Here is a 20,288-nt window from a genome sequence, read left to right on the forward strand (position 1 = left end):
CCCAAAGCCCTGCCTGCGTCTCGCCCAGCAGCTCGGCAGGGCTGCAGCAGGGAGTCTGCCGGGACACAGCCCCCAGGGACTGCCAGAGACTCAGGAAGCAACCAGTGCTGCTCTGAGAGCCCTGCAGCCTCCAGGCTTGGCTGTGGGAGATGGGGGAAGAGGCAGGGGAGCATCCTGAGGAGCAGCCAGGCAGTGCTTGCCTTGGATGTTCCTGGGCAGGTGCAGGCAGATCCTGGGAAAGCTTCCCTCTCCTCTCAGGCAGATCTCCTCTGGTTGCAGGTGACCCACTTGGAGCTGGAAAGCCTTGCAGAAGAGCCCAGGCACTTCTGGCAGGTAAGAGACTTTCAGCACCTGCTGCTGGCCGGCTTCAAGGCAGCCCTGCAGGGAGAGGAGGGAGGGAATGCAGCAGAAAGGCTTGGCTGGAGCTGAGGCACAGCTGGCCTGGAGGGTCTGAAAGGCCTCTTCCAAGCCCAAGGATCCTGTGATTCCATCCCCCTCAGCAGAGGCAGCTCCCAGCCCTGGCTGCTGCTGGGGGATCTTCCTCTCCTCTTCTCTTTCTCCCCATTTGTTCCCTCCAAGCCCAGCCAGGGCAGTGCAGGCTGGCACAGGCACAGGCACAGTCCCTTGTGCTGCCCCCATCCTCACCGTGCTGGGCACCACCAGGGGCACGCCGGGCAGGGGGCTGCGGGCAGTGGCCGTGCCAGGGCTCAGCACCACGAAGGTGAAGGGCAGCTTCCCACTGTTCTGCAGGGTCACCTCTGCCTCCAGGAGCGAGTCCCACAGCTGCAGAGAGGACAGAGGAGCGGGCAGTTAGAGACAGGCCTGGCACTGGGCATCTCCTGCAGCTGGCACTGGCACAAGAGCCAAGGCAGGCAGCACAGCAGAGCAGCAGGAGAGGAGGGCACTTGGCTCTGCCAGCTTCACCTGGGGACCCCCAGCCACAAGGGAGCTCTGGGCCCTGCACAGGAGCTGAGCTTTGGGGCACCCTGCAGAGGGACAGCACCAAGCATGAGAGCAGAGAGCAGCCAAGTGCCTTGAGGAGGACTTAGCATAGAAGGGTCCAGGCTGGCAGGGACCTGAGAGCTCAGCCAGTCCATCCTGCCCCCAGGCAGCAGGCACCTCCAGAGCTCAGCCAGTCCATCCTGCCCCCAGGCAGCAGGGACCTGCAGAGCTCAGCCAGTCCATCCTGCCCCCAGGCAGCAGGGAGCTCCAGAGCTCAGCCAGTCCATCCTGCCCCCAGGCAGCAGGGAGCTCCAGAGCTCAGCCAGTCCATCCTGCCCCCAGGCAGCAGGGAGCTCCAGAGCTCAGCCAGTCCATCCTGCCCCCAGGCAGCAGGGAGCTCCAGAGCTCAGCCAGTCCATCCTGCCCCCAGGCAGCAGGGAGCTCCAGAGCTCAGCCAGTCCATCCTGCCCCCAGGCAGCAGGGAGCTCCAGAGCTCAGCCAGTCCATCCTGCCCCCAGGCAGCAGGGACCTCCCCGCTCAGACTTCCCAGCTCGGGTGGGGTGGGGATGGCCATTCCAGAGCAGCTTGGAAGCAGAATGCATCACTCCAAGGTGGTGCTTCCAAGGCCTGGAGCCAGCACAGCAGCTAGCCCTAGGGCTCAGTGGGCAGCCCCCAGCAGAGAGGGCTCCAGACAAGGAGAAGCCTGCGCTACCTGCAGCCCAAAGTCCAGCTCCGTGGTGTCCAGGTGGTAGCTGAGGAGCGAGGCCTCCCCACGCAGCCTGAGCTCGTAGCTGGGGCCTCCCTGCACCCTGCAGAGGGCCCTGGCACAGGCCACAACGTTGGGGTGGCCAAAGAAGCTGAAGGTGACCTGCTGGCTCTGGCCTGGCTGCAGCAGCCCGTAGAGTGGCAGCACATCGAACACCTGGGGAGGAGAGGGGGAGAGGCTGAGCAGGGGAGGGGCTGAGTGGGGGGAGAGGCTGAGCAGGGGAGGGGCTGAGTGGGGAGAGAGGCTGAGCAGGGGAGATGCTGAGTGGGGGGAGAGGCTGAGCAGGGGAGGGGGCTGAGCACTTGGATTGGGAAGAACTTAATCAATGCACAACACTAAAGTCATTTGGGAGGGATCCTGGCAGCAAGAAATTCTCTCTGCTGCACAACTTGGCTTTCCAACCTTCCTCACTGGCTGGAGGATCACACCAGGTGCTAAGCTGAGAGGCCTTGCAGCCAGGGGGGCCTCCAGCCCAGCTCCCCTGACTCCTGCTGCTCCTCACTCTCTGATCTGCACTCTGCTGTCTCTCCAGATGCTACAGCAGAAGCCACTGGCAAATGTCCTCTCCAGCACTTGCTTAGTGACAGGGTGAAGAAGATGTGCAGCTTGTGGCCAGCAGGCCAGGGGACATTCTCCTGCCCCTCTCCCCTGTCCTGGGGAGGCTACCTCTGGAGTCCTGGCTCCAGTGCTGGGCTCCCCACTTCCAGAGAGACAGGGAACTGCTGGAGAGGGTCCAGTGGAGGCTGCAGAGCTGCTGAGGGGCCTGGAGCAGCTCTGGGAGGAGCCCTGGGGCTGTTGAGCCTGGAGAAGAGCAGCCCCAGAGGGGAGCTGAGCAATGCTCAGCAAGAGACAAAGGAGCTGTGGGGGGCAAGAGGCTGGGGCCAGGCTCTGCTCAGTGGTGCCCAGGGACAGGACAAGGGGCAGTGGGCACAAAGTGGAGCCCAGGAGGTTCCATGTGAAGAGGAGGAGAAAGTTGTTTGGTGTGAGGGAGCTGGAGGCCTGGAGCAGGCTGCCCAGAGAGGTTGTGGAGTCTCCTGGTGTGGAGAGCTTCCAACCCCCCTGGGCACTGTGCTGCTGGGCAAGCTGCTGTGGGTGCCCTGCTGGAGCAGGGGCTTGGACTGATGATGCCCAGAGGTCCCTTCCAAGCCCAGCATGCTGGGGTGCTGTGAATGCCCCCAGAGCTGCTGCACAAGGAGTGTTTTGGCTCAGCCCTACACCATGTCCTGCATGGCTTCTCCATGCCCAGCTGCCTGGAGGGATGTGAGGCCACTCTGTGAGCAGTGCTGAGGGCCAGCAGTGGCAGTCCCAGCTGTGGAACTGCTTCTCCCACTGCAAGGCTGGAAGCCAGGCAGCTTCCCACTTACCTCCTCCAATCCCAGCCTATGGGGCTCTGTCTCCTTCAGCTTCATCAGCTGCCTCATCCCAGCTGGGCTGGGAGCTTCCACAGCACCTTCCAGGGCCCCCTCCTGCTCCGTGGCACCGGACAGCAGCTGCAAAGCAAGCACCAAGGGCTGCAGTGAGCAAGTGGCTGCTCTGGGTGAGAGCACTCTGCTGCAGGCTCCAGCACCTCATCAAGCCCTTCCTGAGCCCTGACAGCTCTGGGGCTGTCTCTGCCATCCCAGCCCTTGGCTAAGGCCAGGATGTGCCAATGGCTGGGGCTGAGCAGGTGGCCCCTGGGGATCGGTGCTGGGCTTGGCACAGAAGGAAGCTCAAAGCCTTCCCAGCAGCATGCAGGTAAAAGCCTCATTTGACACTGGGAAACAACCCAGCCCAAACTCTCCAGAGGCCAGGAGGAGCTGAGGGAGGCCTCCCCCAGCCAGACTGTCCTGTTTGTCCCTCCCCAGCAGCCCTGTGTCCAGCTGCTGGCCCTGCTGCCCTTCCTGCTCTCAGGTGGCCGCGGGGCCATGAGAAGGGAGGTTGGCAGCAGCAGGGCTCTGGGGGCAAGCTGGGAGGTGTCCCAGGAAAGCTACCTCTGCTTCCAGGCAGTCCTGGGCATCTGCTGGCTCCTGGGCAGGGTCCCCCACTGCCCCCAGGGCTTGGGCTGGCTCCTCCACACCCCCATGGCCGGAGCTGCTCCCTGCAGAGGCCGAGCGCTGCCCGCAGGCTCTCTCCTCCTGCGCTGCTGGGGCCGGGAGGCTGCACCTGGAACAGAAGCTCCCTGTGAGCAGGGACTGCAGGGGCAGGCAGGGGAGACTGCCCCAGCAGCTCCTGGCTGGCCACTGCTGCTCTGAGCTCAGCACTGGCTCTGGCCCAGCAGCTCCAGCCCAGGATGGAGCAGGGCCAGGCTCTGGGCTGCCCAGCTTGGCACAGGGGCAGTGCAGGCACCTGGCTGCTGGCAGACAGGGCAGAGGCCAGGGCTGGGGGCCAGGAAGGGCACCAGGAAGGGCAACCAGACACACACTGTGCAAAAAGGGAGACTGAGAAGCAAAGGGGCAGAGCCCAGCAGAGACCTTCTGGTGGCCTTGCAGCACTCCCAGTGCCCTACAAGGAAGCTGGGGACAGCCTTTGGAGCAGGGCTTGGTGTGCCAGGCCCAGGGTGGGGGGAGGCTTGAACTCAGAGATTCAGAGCAGACACAAGGCAGACATTTGGGATGCTGAGGAGAGGGAGACACTGGCCCAGGGTGCCTGAGGAGGGGGGAGATGCCCCATCCCTGGCACCACTCCAGGTCAGGGGAAGGTGGAAGGAACAGAAGCTACCAGCCAGGTTGCAGCCAGGAAGCGATGGAGCCCTCAGCCTCTGTCCTGTCCCTGCAGCAGCCCCAGGAGCTGAGGCTTTGTCTCTAAAGAGACAAGGTGAGAGCAGGGGCTGAGGGCCCTGGGGCTGTGCAGCCTGCAGAAGAGCAAGCCCAGAAGGGATCTTCTGAGTGCTGGGCAAGAGCTCAAGGGCAGGGGCAAGAGGATGCCTGTGGTTTGGCAGCAGCAGAGCAGCTGTGCTTGGGGGGACAGAGGAGTGGCCTCTGCTTGCCTGAAGGTGGAGGCTCTTGGAGCAGGGGCTGGGTGCCAGGCAGGCTTCACCTCTGAGCAGCCAATCCAGCCCCCACACAGCCAAAGTTTCTCCTCCTGCTCAGATGGAAGCCCCAGGGGGCAGCAGGCTCCGTGCCCTGGCACTGGGCACCAGGCACTGGCCCCAGCCTCCTGCCCCCATCCTTCAGCTCCTGCTGAGCATTGCTCAGCTGCCCTCTGGGGCTGCTCTTCTCCAGGCTCAACAGCCCCAGGGCTCTCAGCCTGTGCTCCTCCCAGAGCTGCTCCAGGCCCCTCAGCAGCTTTGCAGCCTCCCTGGGACTCTCTCCAGGAGGTCCCTGGCTCTCCCGAGCTGGGGAGCCAGCACTGGACAGCGTCCTGGGGGCAGTTCCTGTGTCGGTTCTTAGGACTGGAATGAGAAGAGGTGGGGCTGGCAGGGAAGGCAGAGAGCTCCCAGTTTGTCTCTGCTTGTCCCAGGGCCCAAGCAGGGCTTTGGAGCTCCAGAGACAAAGCAGGACTGGGGGGCATGGGCTACAGGAGAAGTGCTGCCAGTGTCTCAGAGGCTGGCTTGCAGAACAGTGTCTGCTGCCCAGCATCACAGTGCTGCAGGACTCCTGTGCCCTGAGCAGCCAGCCTGAGCTCAGCTGGAGGGCTTGTTCCTGTTCCCACCAGGGCAAGGGGAAAGCAATTGGTCAGAGCCCAGGGAAAGCACCTTGGTCTCTGCAAAGCACAAGCAGGACAGCAGGAAGGAGAAGAGCTGCAAGGAGAGGGCAGAGGTGGCCATACCTCAGCTGGCTGCCCTGGCTGGCTGGCAGCAGCTGCCAGCAGTAGGAGACAGGCAGCTGGCTGCAGTTGGTCATCTCCAGGCTCTGCACAGCTCCAGTGCCATTGAGGATGCAGCCAAAGTCCACAGCCATGCTCTGGAAGTGCAGGTTGGGGCAGCAGACTTCTCCCCGCAGCAGGACCTGCTCCTGGTGAGGGTGCTCCAGGAACTGGATCCTCAGAGCCTGCTCCACTTGCCAGGAGTGCAAACCCTCTTCATGAGCAGGGTTAAAGCTGATGCAGAGCTGAAGCTCCTGCCCTGCCTCCAGCTTCATGGGCTGCAAGGAGAGGAAGAGCATCCAGCAGCCGTGGGATGCCGTCCCCAGGGCTCAGGGCATGAACCATGGCAGTGCCCAAGTGTGGCTCCAGCAGGGCCTGCCTGTGCCAGCCCCACCCCACTGCTGGCCCAGCCCCCCTCAGGCTGCAGCAGAGGCACCAAAGCCCCCCCCAGAGCAGCACCCTGGCACCAAGGCTGTTTGCCCTGCTCCTCCCAGCACTGCAGCCTGGCCCTGGCAGGGCTGGCACCGGCAGGGCACAGGAGTGGTGCCCAGGGCAGTGGTGGAGTCCCCATCCCATGGCAGAGTCCTGGGGATCTGGTGCTGAGGGCCATGCTTTAGTGGTGAGCTGGCAGTGAGGAGTTCCCAGTTGGCCTTCTTGAGCTGAAAGGTCTCTTCCCACCCAAAGCATCCCATGGCTCTCTTCCCCATTCAGAGGCTATCTTCTTCCCTCCAGCAGCTCATTCCCAACCTGATTTAGCTCAGGCCAGCCCTCTGCTGACTCCACAGAAGCCAAGTCTCTCCTGGAGGCCCTCCCAAGAGCAGCACAGCAGCACAGCCCTCCCTCTTCCCACTCCAGCAGCAGCAAGGCCCAGGGCTGCTCACCTGAGCATCTGCAGGCAGGGGCTGCTGCTCCACGTCGCAGATGGAGAAGGGCTGCCCTAAGGCCAGGACCATGCTGAGTGGCAGGGGGCAGATGTTCTTCAGAGCAAGAGGCTGGGCCAGGGGAGTTAGGACATCCCCTGCTTGCTGCAGCCACAGGAGAGAAGCATCAAGCAACCTCAAGTGCCCAGGCACCTCCTTCCCCTTCTGATGCCTTTCCAAGCCTTCAGCCCCCACAGCTCAGCACAGCTCCTCTGGACTCTTTGGGTTTGTTTCTGCCCTTCTGGAAGGGCTTTCTCTAAGCACAGCACAGCTGCTGCTGGCTGCAAACCACAGCACTGCCCAGGGGCCAGGGGCACAGCCTCATGGGCCAGGCAGGGAAGGGGACCCCGAGAGGAGGCAGCTGCTGCCAAAAGATCAAGCCCAGAGTGTGAGCCCAGAGCATCTGACTCCAGTGGTGTGTCCTCTCTTGGGGACAGCAGCACAAGAGGAGTTCCAGTCACCTAGCTTGCACCCCTTGCAACCTTTCCAGCTCCAGGAGCCTCCTCAAAGCAGGGCTGCTGGGCAGGAGGCAGGGGAGGGCCTGCAGCAGCCTAAGGTTGGCTTTGACCAGGCACAGCCAGCCAGCAGCCTCCAGGCACCTGCTGCCCCTGCTACAGTGACAAGATGCTGAGGGGCATCTGCCTGAGGAGCAAAGGCTGAGAGGCCTGGGGCTGCTGAGCCTGGAGAAGAGCAGCCCCAGAGGGCAGCTGAGCAATGCTCAGCAGGAGCCAAAGGGACCAGGGGGTGGGGCCAGACTCTTCTCAGTGGTGCTACACCAAGGAGGGCAGAGTCGAGCTGCTGAGGCTGTTCCCAGCCCCAGGGGAGCCAGGAAGGACCTCAGTGCTAATGGCCAAAGCTTGGTCCTGCTGCAGTCATCAGCCAAAGCCCTGGGGACTGGGAGCAGCTCTTTCCCCTCCTGCTTGCAAGCCCAGCACAGGCAGCCCACAGCTTCCAGCCAGCAGCCAGGGCTTCAGTGCCAGGATGCCAGCCAGAGGCTCACCTTCTCCACGTGGAAGGAGATTGCTGTGGAGGACATCTGCAGGGCAGGAGCAACGAACTGGCAGCTGAGCTCCACCTGCAGGATCTGTCTCCTCCTGGCCTCGCCGCCCACCGCGGCCTGGCACAGCAGCTGCTCCCTCACCGCCTGCAGGGAGAAGCCACAGGGCACAGGGGGGCTGCCAGCAGGGGGCCAGGAGACAGCCTGCAGCTGCCAGCCACGGCCCTGCCACTGCCCTCAAGTCACACTCACTGCTCCCTCTTTGCCCCTGCCCTCCACAGCCTCTGCTGCAGCCCAGTTCTGCTGAGCTCCAGAGGCCATCCTGCTGCAGCCAACAGCCACACAAAGCTCTGGGCAGGTCTGTGCTGCCTGGGACAAGCCCTGCCCCAAAGGACTCTGCCCTGGCTGTGCACAGCGCTGCAGAAAGCTGGAGGAGCTGCTGGGATGGAACTGGAGCTAGTCTCAAGCTGTGCCAGGGGAGGGTCAGGCTGGCTGGTAGGAAGAAGTTCTTCCCAGAGAGAGAATTGGCCTCTGGAATGTGCTGCCCGGGGAGGTGGTGGAGTCACCGCCCCTGGAGGTCTCCAGGGAAAGCCTGGAGGAGGCTCTCAGTGCCAGGCTCTGGTGGATTGGACAGGGCTGGGTGATAGGTTGGACTGGGTGATCCTGGGGGTCTCTGCCAGGCTGGTTGATGCTGTGACTGCAGGACAAGCCCCAGGGGAGGTGATCTGATGGGGAAGGCTCAGCCCTCGGGAGGGAGCTCACCTGGGGAGTGCTGGAGAAGGCTTCCAGCATCACCTCCATCGTCTGGCCTGGCCTCAGCTCCATAACCTTGGGCCGGAGCTGAAACACAGGGCAGGCAGCTGCGAGGCTCTGGGGGGGAGCTCTGGCCTTGGTGCTGCTGAGGGCAGGGAGCTGTCCGCGCTGGGCAGGCAGGGAGCAGCCTCCTAGGGTCCAGTAGAGGCGCTGGGAGCGGCGGCCTCGGTTGGTGACCTGGAAGCTGTAGCAGCAGGGAGCCAGGCTGCAAGAGGAGCAGAGATGGACAAGGTGAGCAGAGCTGCTGCTGCCCAGCGCTCCCCCAGCTGGTGCCGCTGCCGTCTGACCACACAGCTGGCAGTGCAACCCCCTCGGAAAGGCTGAGCCGGCTCAAAGCTTCAGCAGGAGCCAGCCCTTGCCTGGCCCTGAGCTTCTCCCCTCCCAGCAGCTGCTCTGTTTGCAGCCAGCCAGGAAGAGCTTCCTGCAGAGCTGTCCCGACGGGGCACAGCCGAGCCCAGCCCCGGCTGCCCCAGAGCCCTTCCTCCTTGCCGCAGGCCCGGAGCGGCAGCGGCAGGGAGAGGACAGAGGCTCCGCACGGAGCTGGCTCCGGCCTCGCCGGCGGCACCAAGGCAGCAGCAGAGCTGCTGGGCAGGGCCCTGGCCGCTCCCCGCTGTGCTGCTGCTGCTGCTGCTGCTGCTGCTCAGGAGCTCCTCGGCTCCGTCTCAGCTCGCTGCTCTGCCGCTGCTCCGCTTTGTTTCCAGCGGCAGTTCCAGAGAGGGGGGGTGGGAAACCCTTCCCTTTCCCCCCTTGCTTCTGCCCGGCTGCCGGCCGGCTGGGGGAGTGCTGCTGGAGCCTCCCCTCCGCCGCTGCCCAGCGGCTCCACTTTCCCTCTCGCTGCGGACAAGGGGGAAGCTTAGCTCCTGCTTTCGCTTTGCCTCTGCCATTGCACCCAGAGCGCGGCTTGGGCTCAGGACATTGCCTGCCTGCAGCTCCCGGCACAGCCTCTTGCCCCGAGCAGAAGTTCCCCACCTGAACATTGCTGTGTGAGGAAGCTGCCTCTGGAGCTCAGGCAAAGCCTCCGGAGTTTGGGGTTCCCCCCTGCCCCCCCTTTGCTCTGCCTTTGCTGCAGGCAGCAGCTCAAGGCAGTCCATCTTGTGACCGAAGCAGAAACTGCAGCTCCTGGGCTCTGGCTCTGGAGGGGAGCTCAGGTTTAGAGTTGTCTTTTCCCTTCCTCTGCCCAAATCGTTCAGCTGCTCCTGAAGGTGCCTGCGATGGGGATCCTTCCCAGCCGGGCCCAGGAGCCTGGGCAAGCTGTACCAAAGTTGTGCTGGCCTTCTCTGGGGGCCTTTTGGCTGAGCCAAGTCATCAACAGCATTCTTCACGGTCCTGCCCCTGAGGAAGGCTCCCAACCCTCCCCAGCACATCCTCTCAGCTGCTGTGGGCAGGGCAGCATCCCTTGGGCACTGCAGCGAGCTGCCCTGGCTGAGCCCCTGGCAGCAGCAGGAGCTGAGGGACACCTACCTGAAGCGAGTGCCCAGGCTGAGCTGCGGAGCCAAGGGCCTGTCCAGGACGATGGTGCTGCCGACGCCGAGGGCCCGCACGGGGATGCCGTAGCCACGGCTGTGCTCCACCAGCAGCTGCACCTCGGCCTGGAACTGCCCTGTGTCGTCCAGCTGGGCTGTGACAGACACAGACACCTGGCCCTCGGCGGGGATCACTCCTCGGCTGGGCTCGACCCTCCAGCAGCAGCCTCTGCCAGCCTGCAAGACAAGGCAGAGCCCAGCTGAGGCTGGAAACCGGGGCCCTTGGGGCGAGGAGCTGAGGGGAACAAAGCAGAAAGGCTTCACCTGCCTGCAGCTGAGCCAGGGGGGCTGCAAACGGCACCTCTGCAGGAGCTTACACCCCCCTGTGCCACCCTCCTCTCACAGACTCTCCTCAGTGCCCCCCATGGCACAGTATCACCAAGGCTGGAAGAGACCTCAGAGATCATCCAGTCCAACCTGTCACCACAGACCTCATGACTAGAGCATGGCACCAAGTGCCACCTCCAGTCCCCTCCTGAACACCTCCAGGCATGGGGACTCCACCACCTCCCTGGGCAGCACATTCCCATGAGCAATGACTCTCTCAGTGAAGCTTTCTCCTCACCTCGAGTCTAAACTTCCCCAGCCCAAAGGGCACCCGGCCTCAAGAGAAGGTTGGTTCCTCCTCCAGTCTCCTTGGAGGCCTTTTGCTCAGAGGCCTCTTGAAGTACTGAGGGGCTGCAAGAAGTTGACTTTTCTCCAGCCAGTCCCAGGGAGAAGATCAGAGAATCACAGAATGGTTTGGGGTGGAAGGCACCTGCAGGATCTTCTAGTTCCAAGCCCCTGCCATGGGCAGGGACATCTCCAAGTAGAGCAGCTTGCTCAAAACCCCATCCTCAGTTCAAAGCTGAGACCCAGGCTTGTTCAGCCTGGAGAGAAGGAGGCTGAGGGGAGACCTTCTGGCTCCCTGCACCTCCCTGAGAGGAGGCTGGAGCCAGGGGGGGTTCAGCGTCTCCTCCCAGGCAATAGGACAAGAGGAAATGGCCTCAAGTTGCATCAGAGGAGCTTTAGGTTGGGCATGAGGAACAATTTCTTCCTCTGGAGGGCTCTCAAGGCCTGGCCCAGGCTGCCCAAGGCAGGGGTGGAGTCCCCATCCCTGGAGGCATTTCAAGGCCTTGGAGCTGTGGTGCTGAGGGCCACGGTTCAGTGCTGAGCTGGCAGTGCTGGGTTCAGGCTTGGCCTGCAGGATCTGAAAGGTCTTTTCCAACCCAAGGCATTCTGTGATCCCAGAGCTCCAAACCCATGACTCCCACAGCCAGGGAGCTTCCACAAAGGAAAGGGAGAGCTTGGAAACAGGCTCCAGGCTCACTGCTGCTCCAAGATCTCCTCAAGCTCTGTTCTCCTGAGGGCTGCCCCAGCTGAACCTGCCCCCAGAGCCAGGCTCCTCTGGCCACCTGGGGATGGAACATCTTGCTTGCTCTCTCAGGCAGCCAGCTGGGAAAGCTGCAGATGCAAACCAAGCCCCAGGTGGCCACAGAGCAGCCATTTCCCTTGGAAGCCTCTCCAGATACTCACCACCTCTGCCTGGAAGGCTGCAGGGATGGGGCTCTGATTGCAGAGCTGCAGACTGCGGGAGACGTCCTGCAGAACTGGGATGCTGCCAAAGTTGATCTCTTGGGGCTGCACAGAGACAACTGGGCCCTGCCCAATGCTCACCAGGTGGATTTCCTGCTCCAGCAAGCAGGGAGTGGGAGAGAGAGAAAAAAACCACACTCTAGGGAAAGCTGGCAAGGATTAGACAGCTCTGAGGCTGCTCCTGGACAGGAGAGAGCTCTGCCTGCTGGCACTTGGCAGTGTTGGAAGCCTGACCCAGGAGGCCTGCAGCAAGGGTGGGCTCTGGAGGGAGCCCAGCTGAAAGCCACAAGCTGCTGTTGTCAGGGGGAAAGAAACCAGCCTGCCCAGCCTGCTGTGCCAGCAGCAGCTCTCCTGCCTGTGCCCTGTGCCTGCTTCCAGCCCTGCTGCTGCTCAGGCTTGCCCCAAGCCATCCCTTTGCTGCAGAGCCTTCTCAGCTCATTCCCAAGGCAGCCTTTGCCTCAGCAGCACTCTGGGCTGTCCCTGGGTGCTCCTCCCCAGGAGCCCCACGGGAGCAGCAGCTGCTGCTGCTCTCCTCACAGCAGAGGAGGAGAGCCAGGGAGGCTGCTGGCTCATGAGCCCATCTGCCCTGTCCCCAGTGCCCTGCTGTGGCACACTCTGCTCACCAGCCCAGAGGGCACCACCCTGCCTCTCCTCTCGCCGCCACCCGCTGCCAGGGATCCCTCTGGCACAAGTTCCCTCTGCCCTGCCAGCAGCCCTCTACCCTTCAGGCCCCAGCAAGCCCTGGGGCACAGAGCAGACTCACCAGGGGGTGTCCTGCACAGCCAAAGACAGCCACAGAGGCAGGAGTGTCCTGGCTCCCTAGCGCCTGGGCCACCAGGGTCAGGGGCATCTCCACGGAGCTGTGAGGCTGAATGATGCCACAGGGCACAGGGCTGGAGTACAGCACAGCAGCCTCCTCCTGCTGCTCCTGGAAGGGGGAGGAGCACAGCATGGCATGGCCTGCAAGGGACCTTTCAAGCTCCTCCACTCCAAGGCCCTGCACTGAGCAGGGACATCTGCACCTAGAGCAGGCAGCTCAGAGCCCCCCACAGCCCGGCCTGGCAGGGCCCCAGGCAGCTCAGAGCCCCCCACAGCCCGGCCTGGCAGGGCCCCAGGCAGCTCAGAGCCCCCCACAGCCCGGCCTGGCAGGGCCCCAGGCAGCTCACAGCCCCCCACAGCCCGGCCTGGCAGGAAGGCACAAAACAGGCAGGGAGCCTTGGACAGTCTCAGCATCCTCAGGGGCTCCCAAAGCTGCTGTACTCACCAGCAGCCACGTTTGGGCTGGCAGAGCAGCTTTTTCCCACCCTCTGAGCTCTCCTGCATGACAGCACCCCAGAGCCCAGAGCACAAAGTGCTTCCCAAAGGGCTGCCCAAGGTTGCCCTTCAGGAGGGTTCCCATTGCCCTGCTCCCTAAGGTCCCATTCGGGTTGGGTCCTGTTCTCAGCGCACTGGAAAGCATCAAGGTCTCTCTCTCCCAAAGGCCTTTTCTCCCCAGCACAGCCTGGCTGAGCCCTGGGGGCAGGAGGTGGGGGTGATGCCAACCTGAGGCAGCAGTGCATAGCAGCCTGGCAGGTCGCTGTCGTTCACCAGGGTCAGCAGCTGCTGGGCAGGGAGCTGCAGGTAGCAGCGGCCGAAGGTCACCACGGGCTTGGGCACTCGCAGAGCAGGAACCACACACCTGGGCAGAGAGAGGGCCAAAGGCAATGGAGACACTGGCAGAGGAGAGGCTTCCTGACTCCTGAGACGGCCTGGCAGGGAGCAGAACACAGCTGCCTGGGGCAGAGAGGCTGCAAAGTGCCCCCAGCAGCCTGGCCTGGACCTGCGGTGCTGTGGCCAGCAGGAGCGGGGCAGGGATTGGCCCCCTGGGCTCAGCACTGCTGAGGCCACACCTCACATCCTGGCAGCAGCTTTGGGCTCCTCACCCCAAGAAGGGCACTGAGGGGCTGCAGTGGGGCCAGAGAAGGGCAACAGAGCTGGGGAAGGGGCTGGAGGACAGGGCTGGGGAGGAGCAGCTGAGGGAGCTGGGGGGGTTTGGCCTAGAGAGGAGGAGGCAGAGCAGAGCCCTCCTGGCTCTCCACAAGTCCCTGAAAGGAGGCTGGAGCCAGCTGGGGCTTGGGCTCTGCTCCCAAGGAAGAAGGGAGAGGACAAGAGAAATGGCTCCAGGCTGTGCCGGGGGAGGGGCAGTGCCAATCATTCACAGGATTGCTGTGCCCTTCAGGCAAGGGCTCAGGGCCAGGCCTGTCCATTCTGGGCAGATGCTCCTCAAGGTGGCTGCTGTCAAAGCCTGCTCTTCCCATCTCTGGCTGGCCAGAAGCAGCTCCTGGAGCCAGCCTTCTCCTGTGCAGCTGGAGCCAGCAGACCCCATGGCAGGGGCTGGGTGCACCAGGAGAGCCAAAGGGCTGCAAGGAAAGTGCTGGTACCTGGCTGTGAGGGGCAGTGAGAGCAGCTCCTGGCCCACACCATCCACATCCACCACCAGTGCCAGCTCGTAGGTGCCCAGGGTGTTGGAGCACAGGGTGACCTGGGGGGAGAGCAAAGCACCAAACACTTCCCACAGCTGCTCTCCTGCCATTGCCATGCCCTGGGAAGCAAAGGGAGGGCTTTGCCCTAGGTCTGCTGCTCCATGTGCAGAGCACAGGCTCTGGCAGCACCACAAGGCTGCTGGCAAGAGCTGCTTGGAGAAATGTCCTTGGCAGCTGCCAGGCCCTGTGTGAGAGGAATGCAGGCACCAGCAGAGCCATCTTGTGCTCAGCACTGCCTGGCAGCTAAGGGCCCAGGCTCTGCTCTTCACTGAGCAGCAGAAGTGCAGGGCAGAGCTGCTGACTCCAGCAGAAGCACTCCAGCTGTGCAGTGGGAAGCTGCTGCAGAAGCTTGGCCCAGCAGAAGCTGCTCAGCTGCCAGAGCTTTTGCAGTGCCACTGAGATGACTGCAGGCAATCCAAGTGTGGGGCAGGAGCTGCAGCTTCTGCCTGCAGAATCCAAAGGCTGCTCCTTCAGGAAGGTGCCAGAGGCCAGCCCTGCTGCAGGGCTCTGCCTGGCCTCACCCTCCCAGGCAGCAGCACTGAAGCCCTCTCCCAGAGCAGGGAAGCCTCAGCCCCAGCTGCCGAAGCCCCTCTGGCCCCACCGCTCCCTACCTGGATGTCCACGAAGCTCTTGGCACAGATGGTGCCTCTGCAAGGGCTGATGGTGAACTCACAGGGCCTGAGGAGCCCCGTGGCTGCCCTCCTCCAGGAGGGGAGAGAGTTGTCCAGCAGCTGGGCAGCGCTGGGCACGCTGGGCTCTGCTGTGCCATCCCCGGGCAGGCGGAGGGCGAAGGCCAGGGGCAGCGGGGAGGCGTTGGTGAGGCGACAGGACAGGCTGTGAGGGAAGCCTAGGGGAGAGGACACAGCTCTGCACCTCTGCACACAGCTCCTCTGCCTCCTGCTGCCCAGAGCCTGGCATGCTCAGACTGCACTGGGGCTTGGGCTCTCCTCACTCGGAGCTACAGCTGCTGGGGAAGCCAAGCAGCTCTGTGCTGGCACTGCTGGGGGACAACTCATTCCCCATCAGGCAGCCAGCTGCCCTCCTGGCCAGGAAGGCCAAGGCTCTCCTGGGCTGCATTCAGGAGAGTGTGGCCAGCAGGGCATGGGGGAAGCCTTCAGCTGCCAAGGCCTCAGCCATGCCAGCAACTAATGAGGACACTCCTCCTCTTGGATCCCCTGGTTCTGCCTGCTGGCATTCCTCTTGCTTTGGCTCTTCACAAGGAAACCAAGAGGCAGAGCAGGGATGGAGGGAGGGGAGGATGCAGCTCAGCAAAGGCCAGCAGTTCTCTCACAAGTCCAGCAGCAGGAGGAAAACAGAGAGGGATCCTGGCCAGGCTGCTCCTGGCTCTTCAAGCAGCCCAGAACTGGCTTCCCATGCACACCTGAGACCCCCTCAGAACAAAGCCTTCTGTCAGACTCAACTGCAGCACCAGAATCTGCATCTCAGGCAGCAGAGCTGGGCTTCTGCTGGGCAAGGAGAAGGAGCCCAGGGCTCTGAGCACACCAGGGCCTGAGGCAGAGCTATTCCTTGGCCACACTGCCTGGCAGGGGAAACCCAGTGGCCCTCCCAGCACCAATGAACATCTGACACTACAGCTCGGGGGGGTGGGGGTGGAAATGGTGTCCAGGCCTGACAACAACATTGAGCCACAGCAGGCACAGGCTAGTCCACAGCTTCAACTCCCTTCTCCTGCAATCCCAGCCCATGGGCCCTCCTGGGACTGTCACAGCCATCCTGCTGCCAAGGACTGGCAGCCTGGGGCTGATGAGGGACACCACAAGACACCGGCTGCTAGTCCCTGGGGCCTCTTGGATCTCATGATGGCAAAACACTGCCTGAGCAACCTGCAGCCCTGCTTCAACATCCTGAAGGCTGCTCTGGAGGGCCACAGGTGCTGGAGGCTCTGAGGCTGCACTCTGGGGCTGCAGAGCCCTCAGGCTGTGCTCCAAGGCCAGGCCACACTCACCATAGGAGACGTCCCCGAAGCGCAGGCAAGGGACATCGAAGTGCAGAGAAGGTGCAGAGACACAGCCCCTGTGGGGACACAGCAGAGGAGGCCTTGGCTTGGCTGCAGAGCACTGCAGAGCCTGCAGCTTGCACTGCTGCTGGCATGCAGCAAAGCTGCTCTCACAGCACAGGGGGCTTCAAGCAGCCTCTCACCTGACAGTCAGGGTCACAGGCTCAGGGGATCCTTCCACACGGAAGCTGAACTCTTCTCTGAAGTGCCCCAGGCTGCTGGGACAGAAGCAGACCTGGACAACCTGGGACCCACCTGGCAAAACCAGGCCCTGACAGGGGGAGAAGCTGAAGCAGGAGCCCAGAGCTGTACTTGGAGGGACCAAGCTGAAGGAGGCATCGATGGCTCCTTTGTTGTGCAGAGTCACCTGCAAGACATCCAATGGGAACACCTGAGGAGCCTTCCTCCCTCCCTCCCTCCCTCCCCTCTCTCCCTCTCTCCCTCCTTCCCTCTCTCCCTCCCAGCAGGCTGATGTGTGTCCTGGTCAAACACCTCACAGCTGGAAGAGGCAGAAGCTGCTGCCTGCTGCTGCTTGGCAGAAACCAAAGGACAGTTCTGCCTGTGGGGGTTTCATGCAAAGCAGCCAGAACTGCAGAGAATGAATCCTAGAAGGGGTTGGGCTGGAAGGAACCTTCAAGCTCATCCAGTTCCAGCCCCCTGCCATGGGCAGGGACACCTCCCACCAGCCCAGGCTGCTCAAGGCCTCATCCAGCCTGGCCTTGAACACCTCCAGGGAGGGGGCACCCATGACCTCCCTGGGCAACCTGTGCCAGTGCCTCCCCCCCACACACACTGCAAAGAATTTCTTCCTTCTCTCCAGGGCCAGGCTGCCCTCCTCCAGCTTCACCCCATTCCCTCTCACCCTGGCACTCCCAGCCCTTCTCCAAAGTCCCTCCCCAGCTACTGGCAGCTGCTCTAAGGTCTCCCTGGAGCCTTCTCTTCTCCAGGCTGAAGAGCCCCAACTCTCCCAGCCTGTGCCCACAGTGGGACTTCCCCCCAAGCCCTGCCAGCCCCTGCTGCTCACCACATAGCTGTTGGTGGAGCCAAGCAACACCTGCCCAAGGTCCAGCTGCTCCAGGCTGAAGCAGAGCCAGGGCCCTCGGCCTTCCCCTTGGATGTGCAGAGGCAGCCTGGCCTCCCGGCCTGGGGAGAGAGTTCCATTGGATGAGGCCTTGAGGGGGTCAGGGACCTTCCAAGGGCAGCCAGCCCAAGCCCCCTGCCCTCAGCAGGAGCAGCTGCAAGCAGAGCAGGTGGCTCTGAGCCCCAAACAACCTGAGCTGCAGTGGTTCCAGGCAGGGGAAACCTGCCCCCTCCCGGGGCACTTTGGGCCAGGCTCTCAGCACCCTCAGGGTCAAACATTCTAGGGGGATGAGGAGGGCAGCCAAGGGGCTTGGAGGAATCAAGGAGCAACAGGAACTGACTCCCCACTGAAACCTCCTGGGGCTCCTCTTTCAGGCACCTTGCCTCTGGGACAGACTCCAGCCTGAGAGCACAGGGGAGCAGCTGCTTTGCAATGCTCCTCTTGCACAGCCCCAGGAGAGGAAGGGCCAGCAGGGCCTGGCAGGAGCAGGCTCCTCTCTCCCAACACAAGTCAAAAGCTGATCCCTGGCATGGGAGCTGGGCTGCTGGACCTCCACGGGCTCTGGAGCTGAGGCAAAGCATCAGGCTCCCTGGAGGAAGCCTGCAGCAAGCTCCCACCCTTGAGACACAGCCTGAGCAGCACCCTGCAGAGGTGGAGAGGAAGGACAAGGAAGCCTGAACCTGGCTGCAAGCACTCCCTGCCCTGGGCTAGCACAGCAAAGCCACCACCTCTGGAAGGGCAGAGCTGGGGGCAGGGATGGCTGCTGCCACCCACAGCCTGAGCACACTGCAGGGAGACAGCAGCAGCACAGAGCTCAGCCAGCAGGCTGCTGGGGCTCAGCTTGCCAGGGAGAGCCTTCTCCTGCTGAGCAGAGCCAGCCCTGAGCAATGCCACCCAGGGGAAGCACAGCCTCAGAGCTGCCAGGGGACAATGCCCAGGCAGGGAGAAGCAGCTGCTGGCCAGAGATGCTCCTCGGGAGGGCACCCCGCACTCAGGGGGAGGAGATCCAGGGGCTGGGAGCACTCTGGAACTCAGCTCCTACCACCTCAGGAGCCCCAGGATGCCTGCAGGCAAGGAGGACTCCTCTGGGAGGGAAAGGGGCTGGAGGGGCTTACGGGCCACTGAAGCTGCTGAGGTCTGTAGCTCCTCAGCCTTCACAGCCTCCTCCCAGCAGGGCAAACCCAGGGCAGGAACCCTGAGCCCTTCCCTGCCTCCCGTGGGATCTGGGATCCAGAGGCAGTGTCCTGAGCCCTGGCCTTGGCCAGGAGAGCAGCTGGGAGCCACAGGGACAGCAGGCACGGGTCCTGTTGGCCACTGACCCTTCCTAGCAGCTAGAGCAGGAGCCAGGGGGCTGGAAGGTTGCTGGGGCCTGGCCTGCAGCCTGAGGCAGAGAGCAGCAGGAAGAAGCTGTACCTGAGATGGCACAGTAGAGCCTTGCTTCATAGACTCTGGCTGCCTGGGGCCTAAAGGTCACCTGGATCTCAGCTGAGGAGTTTGGCCACACCTCTCCCTCCTAGAAGAGAAGATGGCAGCAAACCATTGATCTCCAAAGCTTCCAGCTCAGCTTTGCAGCCACAGCCCTGCAGCCTCCCTTCAGAGCAGCAAGGCAGAGCGAGGAGCAAACACCACATGTGCTGGGCTGGGGGAGGAGAGGCAGACACAGGCACAGCTCTGCATGGGAACCTGCTCCAGAAGGGAGGGAAGCCTGGGAAAGCAAGAGCCTGAGAAGGCTGGGCAAGGCAGAAGGGCAGAGAGCCATGGAGCAGCCCACTTCTAGCCAGCCCCAGAGCCCAGTGTGGAACATCCCCAGAGCCAGTGAGGAAAGATTTCCACTCCCAGGGCTTGAGGCCAGGCTACACTTGGTGTCCCTCCATCCTTACCTGGAGCACCAGGAGCCTGCCAGAGACAGAGCAGCAAACTGCTCTCTGGCCCCAGGGGCACCTCAGCTCCCAAAGCCCCTTGCAAGCTGCCAGCCTTGGGCCCAGGCTCAGAGGTGACCCTGGGAGGGAGGTTCCCAGCCGGTGCCATCCCAGGTTCCAGGAGGGGATTGCTCCTGCCACGACTCAGCTGAACTTTGCCTCCTCTCCTTCCCTTCTTCAGCTGGGTTGGGACCTGGCAGTGCTGTGACAGCCTCTGGGAAGCCCCAGAGCCCACAGGGAGGGGCTGGCCTTGCAGCTGAGCCTGCAGAGCCCTCTGAAGGCTGGCAGGACGCTGAGGCAGTGCCCTTCTGTTGGAGCCCTGGCAGCAGAGCTCAGCTGCCAGCAGGCTCTCGCCCTCTGCCGGGAGCCTGCAGCTCCCAAAGGCTTTGGGCACCGCGCTGCGCCCCCGGGGCTCCAGCCCTGAGCTCTTCTCTCTGGGCACAGCGAGCCGGGGGCAGGCTCTGCCAAGGGACCTCCCCCAGGCAGGAGGAGGAATGGGGGCTCTGGGCTGGGGCTTACCAGCGGCTCGATGGTGAAGATCTGGGAGCGCAGCAGGGCCTCTGCTTGCGCCTTCGCCCTCTGCTGCTGGCAGATGTGGGAGAGCCGGGAACGGCGTCCTTGGAGAGCAGGCTGCTTCCTGGGCTCCTCGGGGGGATGTGGCTTGAACTGCCCCTGCAGCCTGCAGCCCAGAGCCAAAGCCCAGCAGCCCATCAGGCAAGGGCAGCGGCAGCAGCCCTGCAGAGGCTCTGCCAGAAGGCCTCGGGGAGGCACAGCAGCGGCACAGCAAGGGGCTGCCCCCGAGCCCCCGGCTCCCAGCCCCAGCCCAGCACCCCTGCCTCTTCCCTGCCCACTTGCACTCCATGCTTGCAAGCTCTGAAGAGCTCTGTGCAAGCCAGCAGCCCCCCCAGAGCCTTCCTGCCTCACAGCCACTGCCACAGCTGATGGAGGCTCCAGCAGCAGCAGCCTCCAGTGGCTTTTCCTCCCCTAGAGCTGCCCAGGGCTGCTCTTGGCACAGCCTGAGCTTGCACAGCAGCCACACACTGGGCAAGGCAAACCAGAGAGCAGGGGGAACCCGGGGCTGGCCCAGCCCCACTGAAGCTGCCTTGCTCAGAAGCCCCTGAAGAGCCCTCCAGCTGAAGGCACTTTCCTCCCCAGCTGTGGCTTCAGACTAACTGCAGCTCCCTCCATGCCCCCGGGGCTGGAAGGACACCCAAGGCTTCCCCAGCTCCCCCAGGCTTTGCAGTGTGCTTTCCAGCTCAGCCCCTGGGCTCCAGGTGTTCCTCTGCTGCCTGATGTGGCAATTTCCCAGCTTCCCCACAGCCAGCCTTTGGAGAGCCTGCCCCATCTCCCACCACCACAAAGACACAGGTGCTGGAAGCCAAGGGGGCTTCCAAGGGCTGCCTTGCTCCACCCTCCCTGCAGAACCCTCC

General features: G+C 63.3%; 1 protein-coding gene across 1 annotated transcript in view; it reads right to left on the minus strand.

Annotated features, from left to right (window-relative positions):
- LOC137455224 (hydrocephalus-inducing protein-like) overlaps positions 1-20,288 on the minus strand; it is a 32,530-nt gene that overhangs the window by 3,368 nt on the left and 8,874 nt on the right. Inside the window, exons 7-25 of the mRNA XM_068165845.1 lie at positions 19,378-19,537; positions 18,353-18,452; positions 16,883-17,001; positions 16,002-16,225; positions 15,808-15,875; positions 14,453-14,688; positions 13,740-13,840; positions 12,862-12,997; positions 12,083-12,247; positions 11,260-11,412; positions 9,683-9,921; positions 8,171-8,426; positions 7,412-7,555; positions 6,373-6,516; positions 5,556-5,769; positions 3,679-3,830; positions 1,655-1,864; positions 646-783; positions 201-378 (exon numbers count right to left, since the gene is read on the minus strand). Coding sequence (XP_068021946.1) covers positions 201-378; positions 646-783; positions 1,655-1,864; positions 3,679-3,830; positions 5,556-5,769; positions 6,373-6,516; positions 7,412-7,555; positions 8,171-8,426; positions 9,683-9,921; positions 11,260-11,412; positions 12,083-12,247; positions 12,862-12,997; positions 13,740-13,840; positions 14,453-14,688; positions 15,808-15,875; positions 16,002-16,225; positions 16,883-17,001; positions 18,353-18,452; positions 19,378-19,537 — 3,137 coding nt within the window. The remainder of the gene's footprint in view (positions 1-200; positions 379-645; positions 784-1,654; positions 1,865-3,678; positions 3,831-5,555; positions 5,770-6,372; positions 6,517-7,411; positions 7,556-8,170; positions 8,427-9,682; positions 9,922-11,259; positions 11,413-12,082; positions 12,248-12,861; positions 12,998-13,739; positions 13,841-14,452; positions 14,689-15,807; positions 15,876-16,001; positions 16,226-16,882; positions 17,002-18,352; positions 18,453-19,377; positions 19,538-20,288) is intronic.

Source organism: Melanerpes formicivorus, unplaced genomic scaffold, assembly GCF_026170545.1.
Source record: "Melanerpes formicivorus ecotype bairdi unplaced genomic scaffold, bMelFor1.0.p_v2 SCAF_93, whole genome shotgun sequence".
NCBI classification, from domain to species: domain Eukaryota; kingdom Metazoa; phylum Chordata; class Aves; order Piciformes; family Picidae; genus Melanerpes; species Melanerpes formicivorus.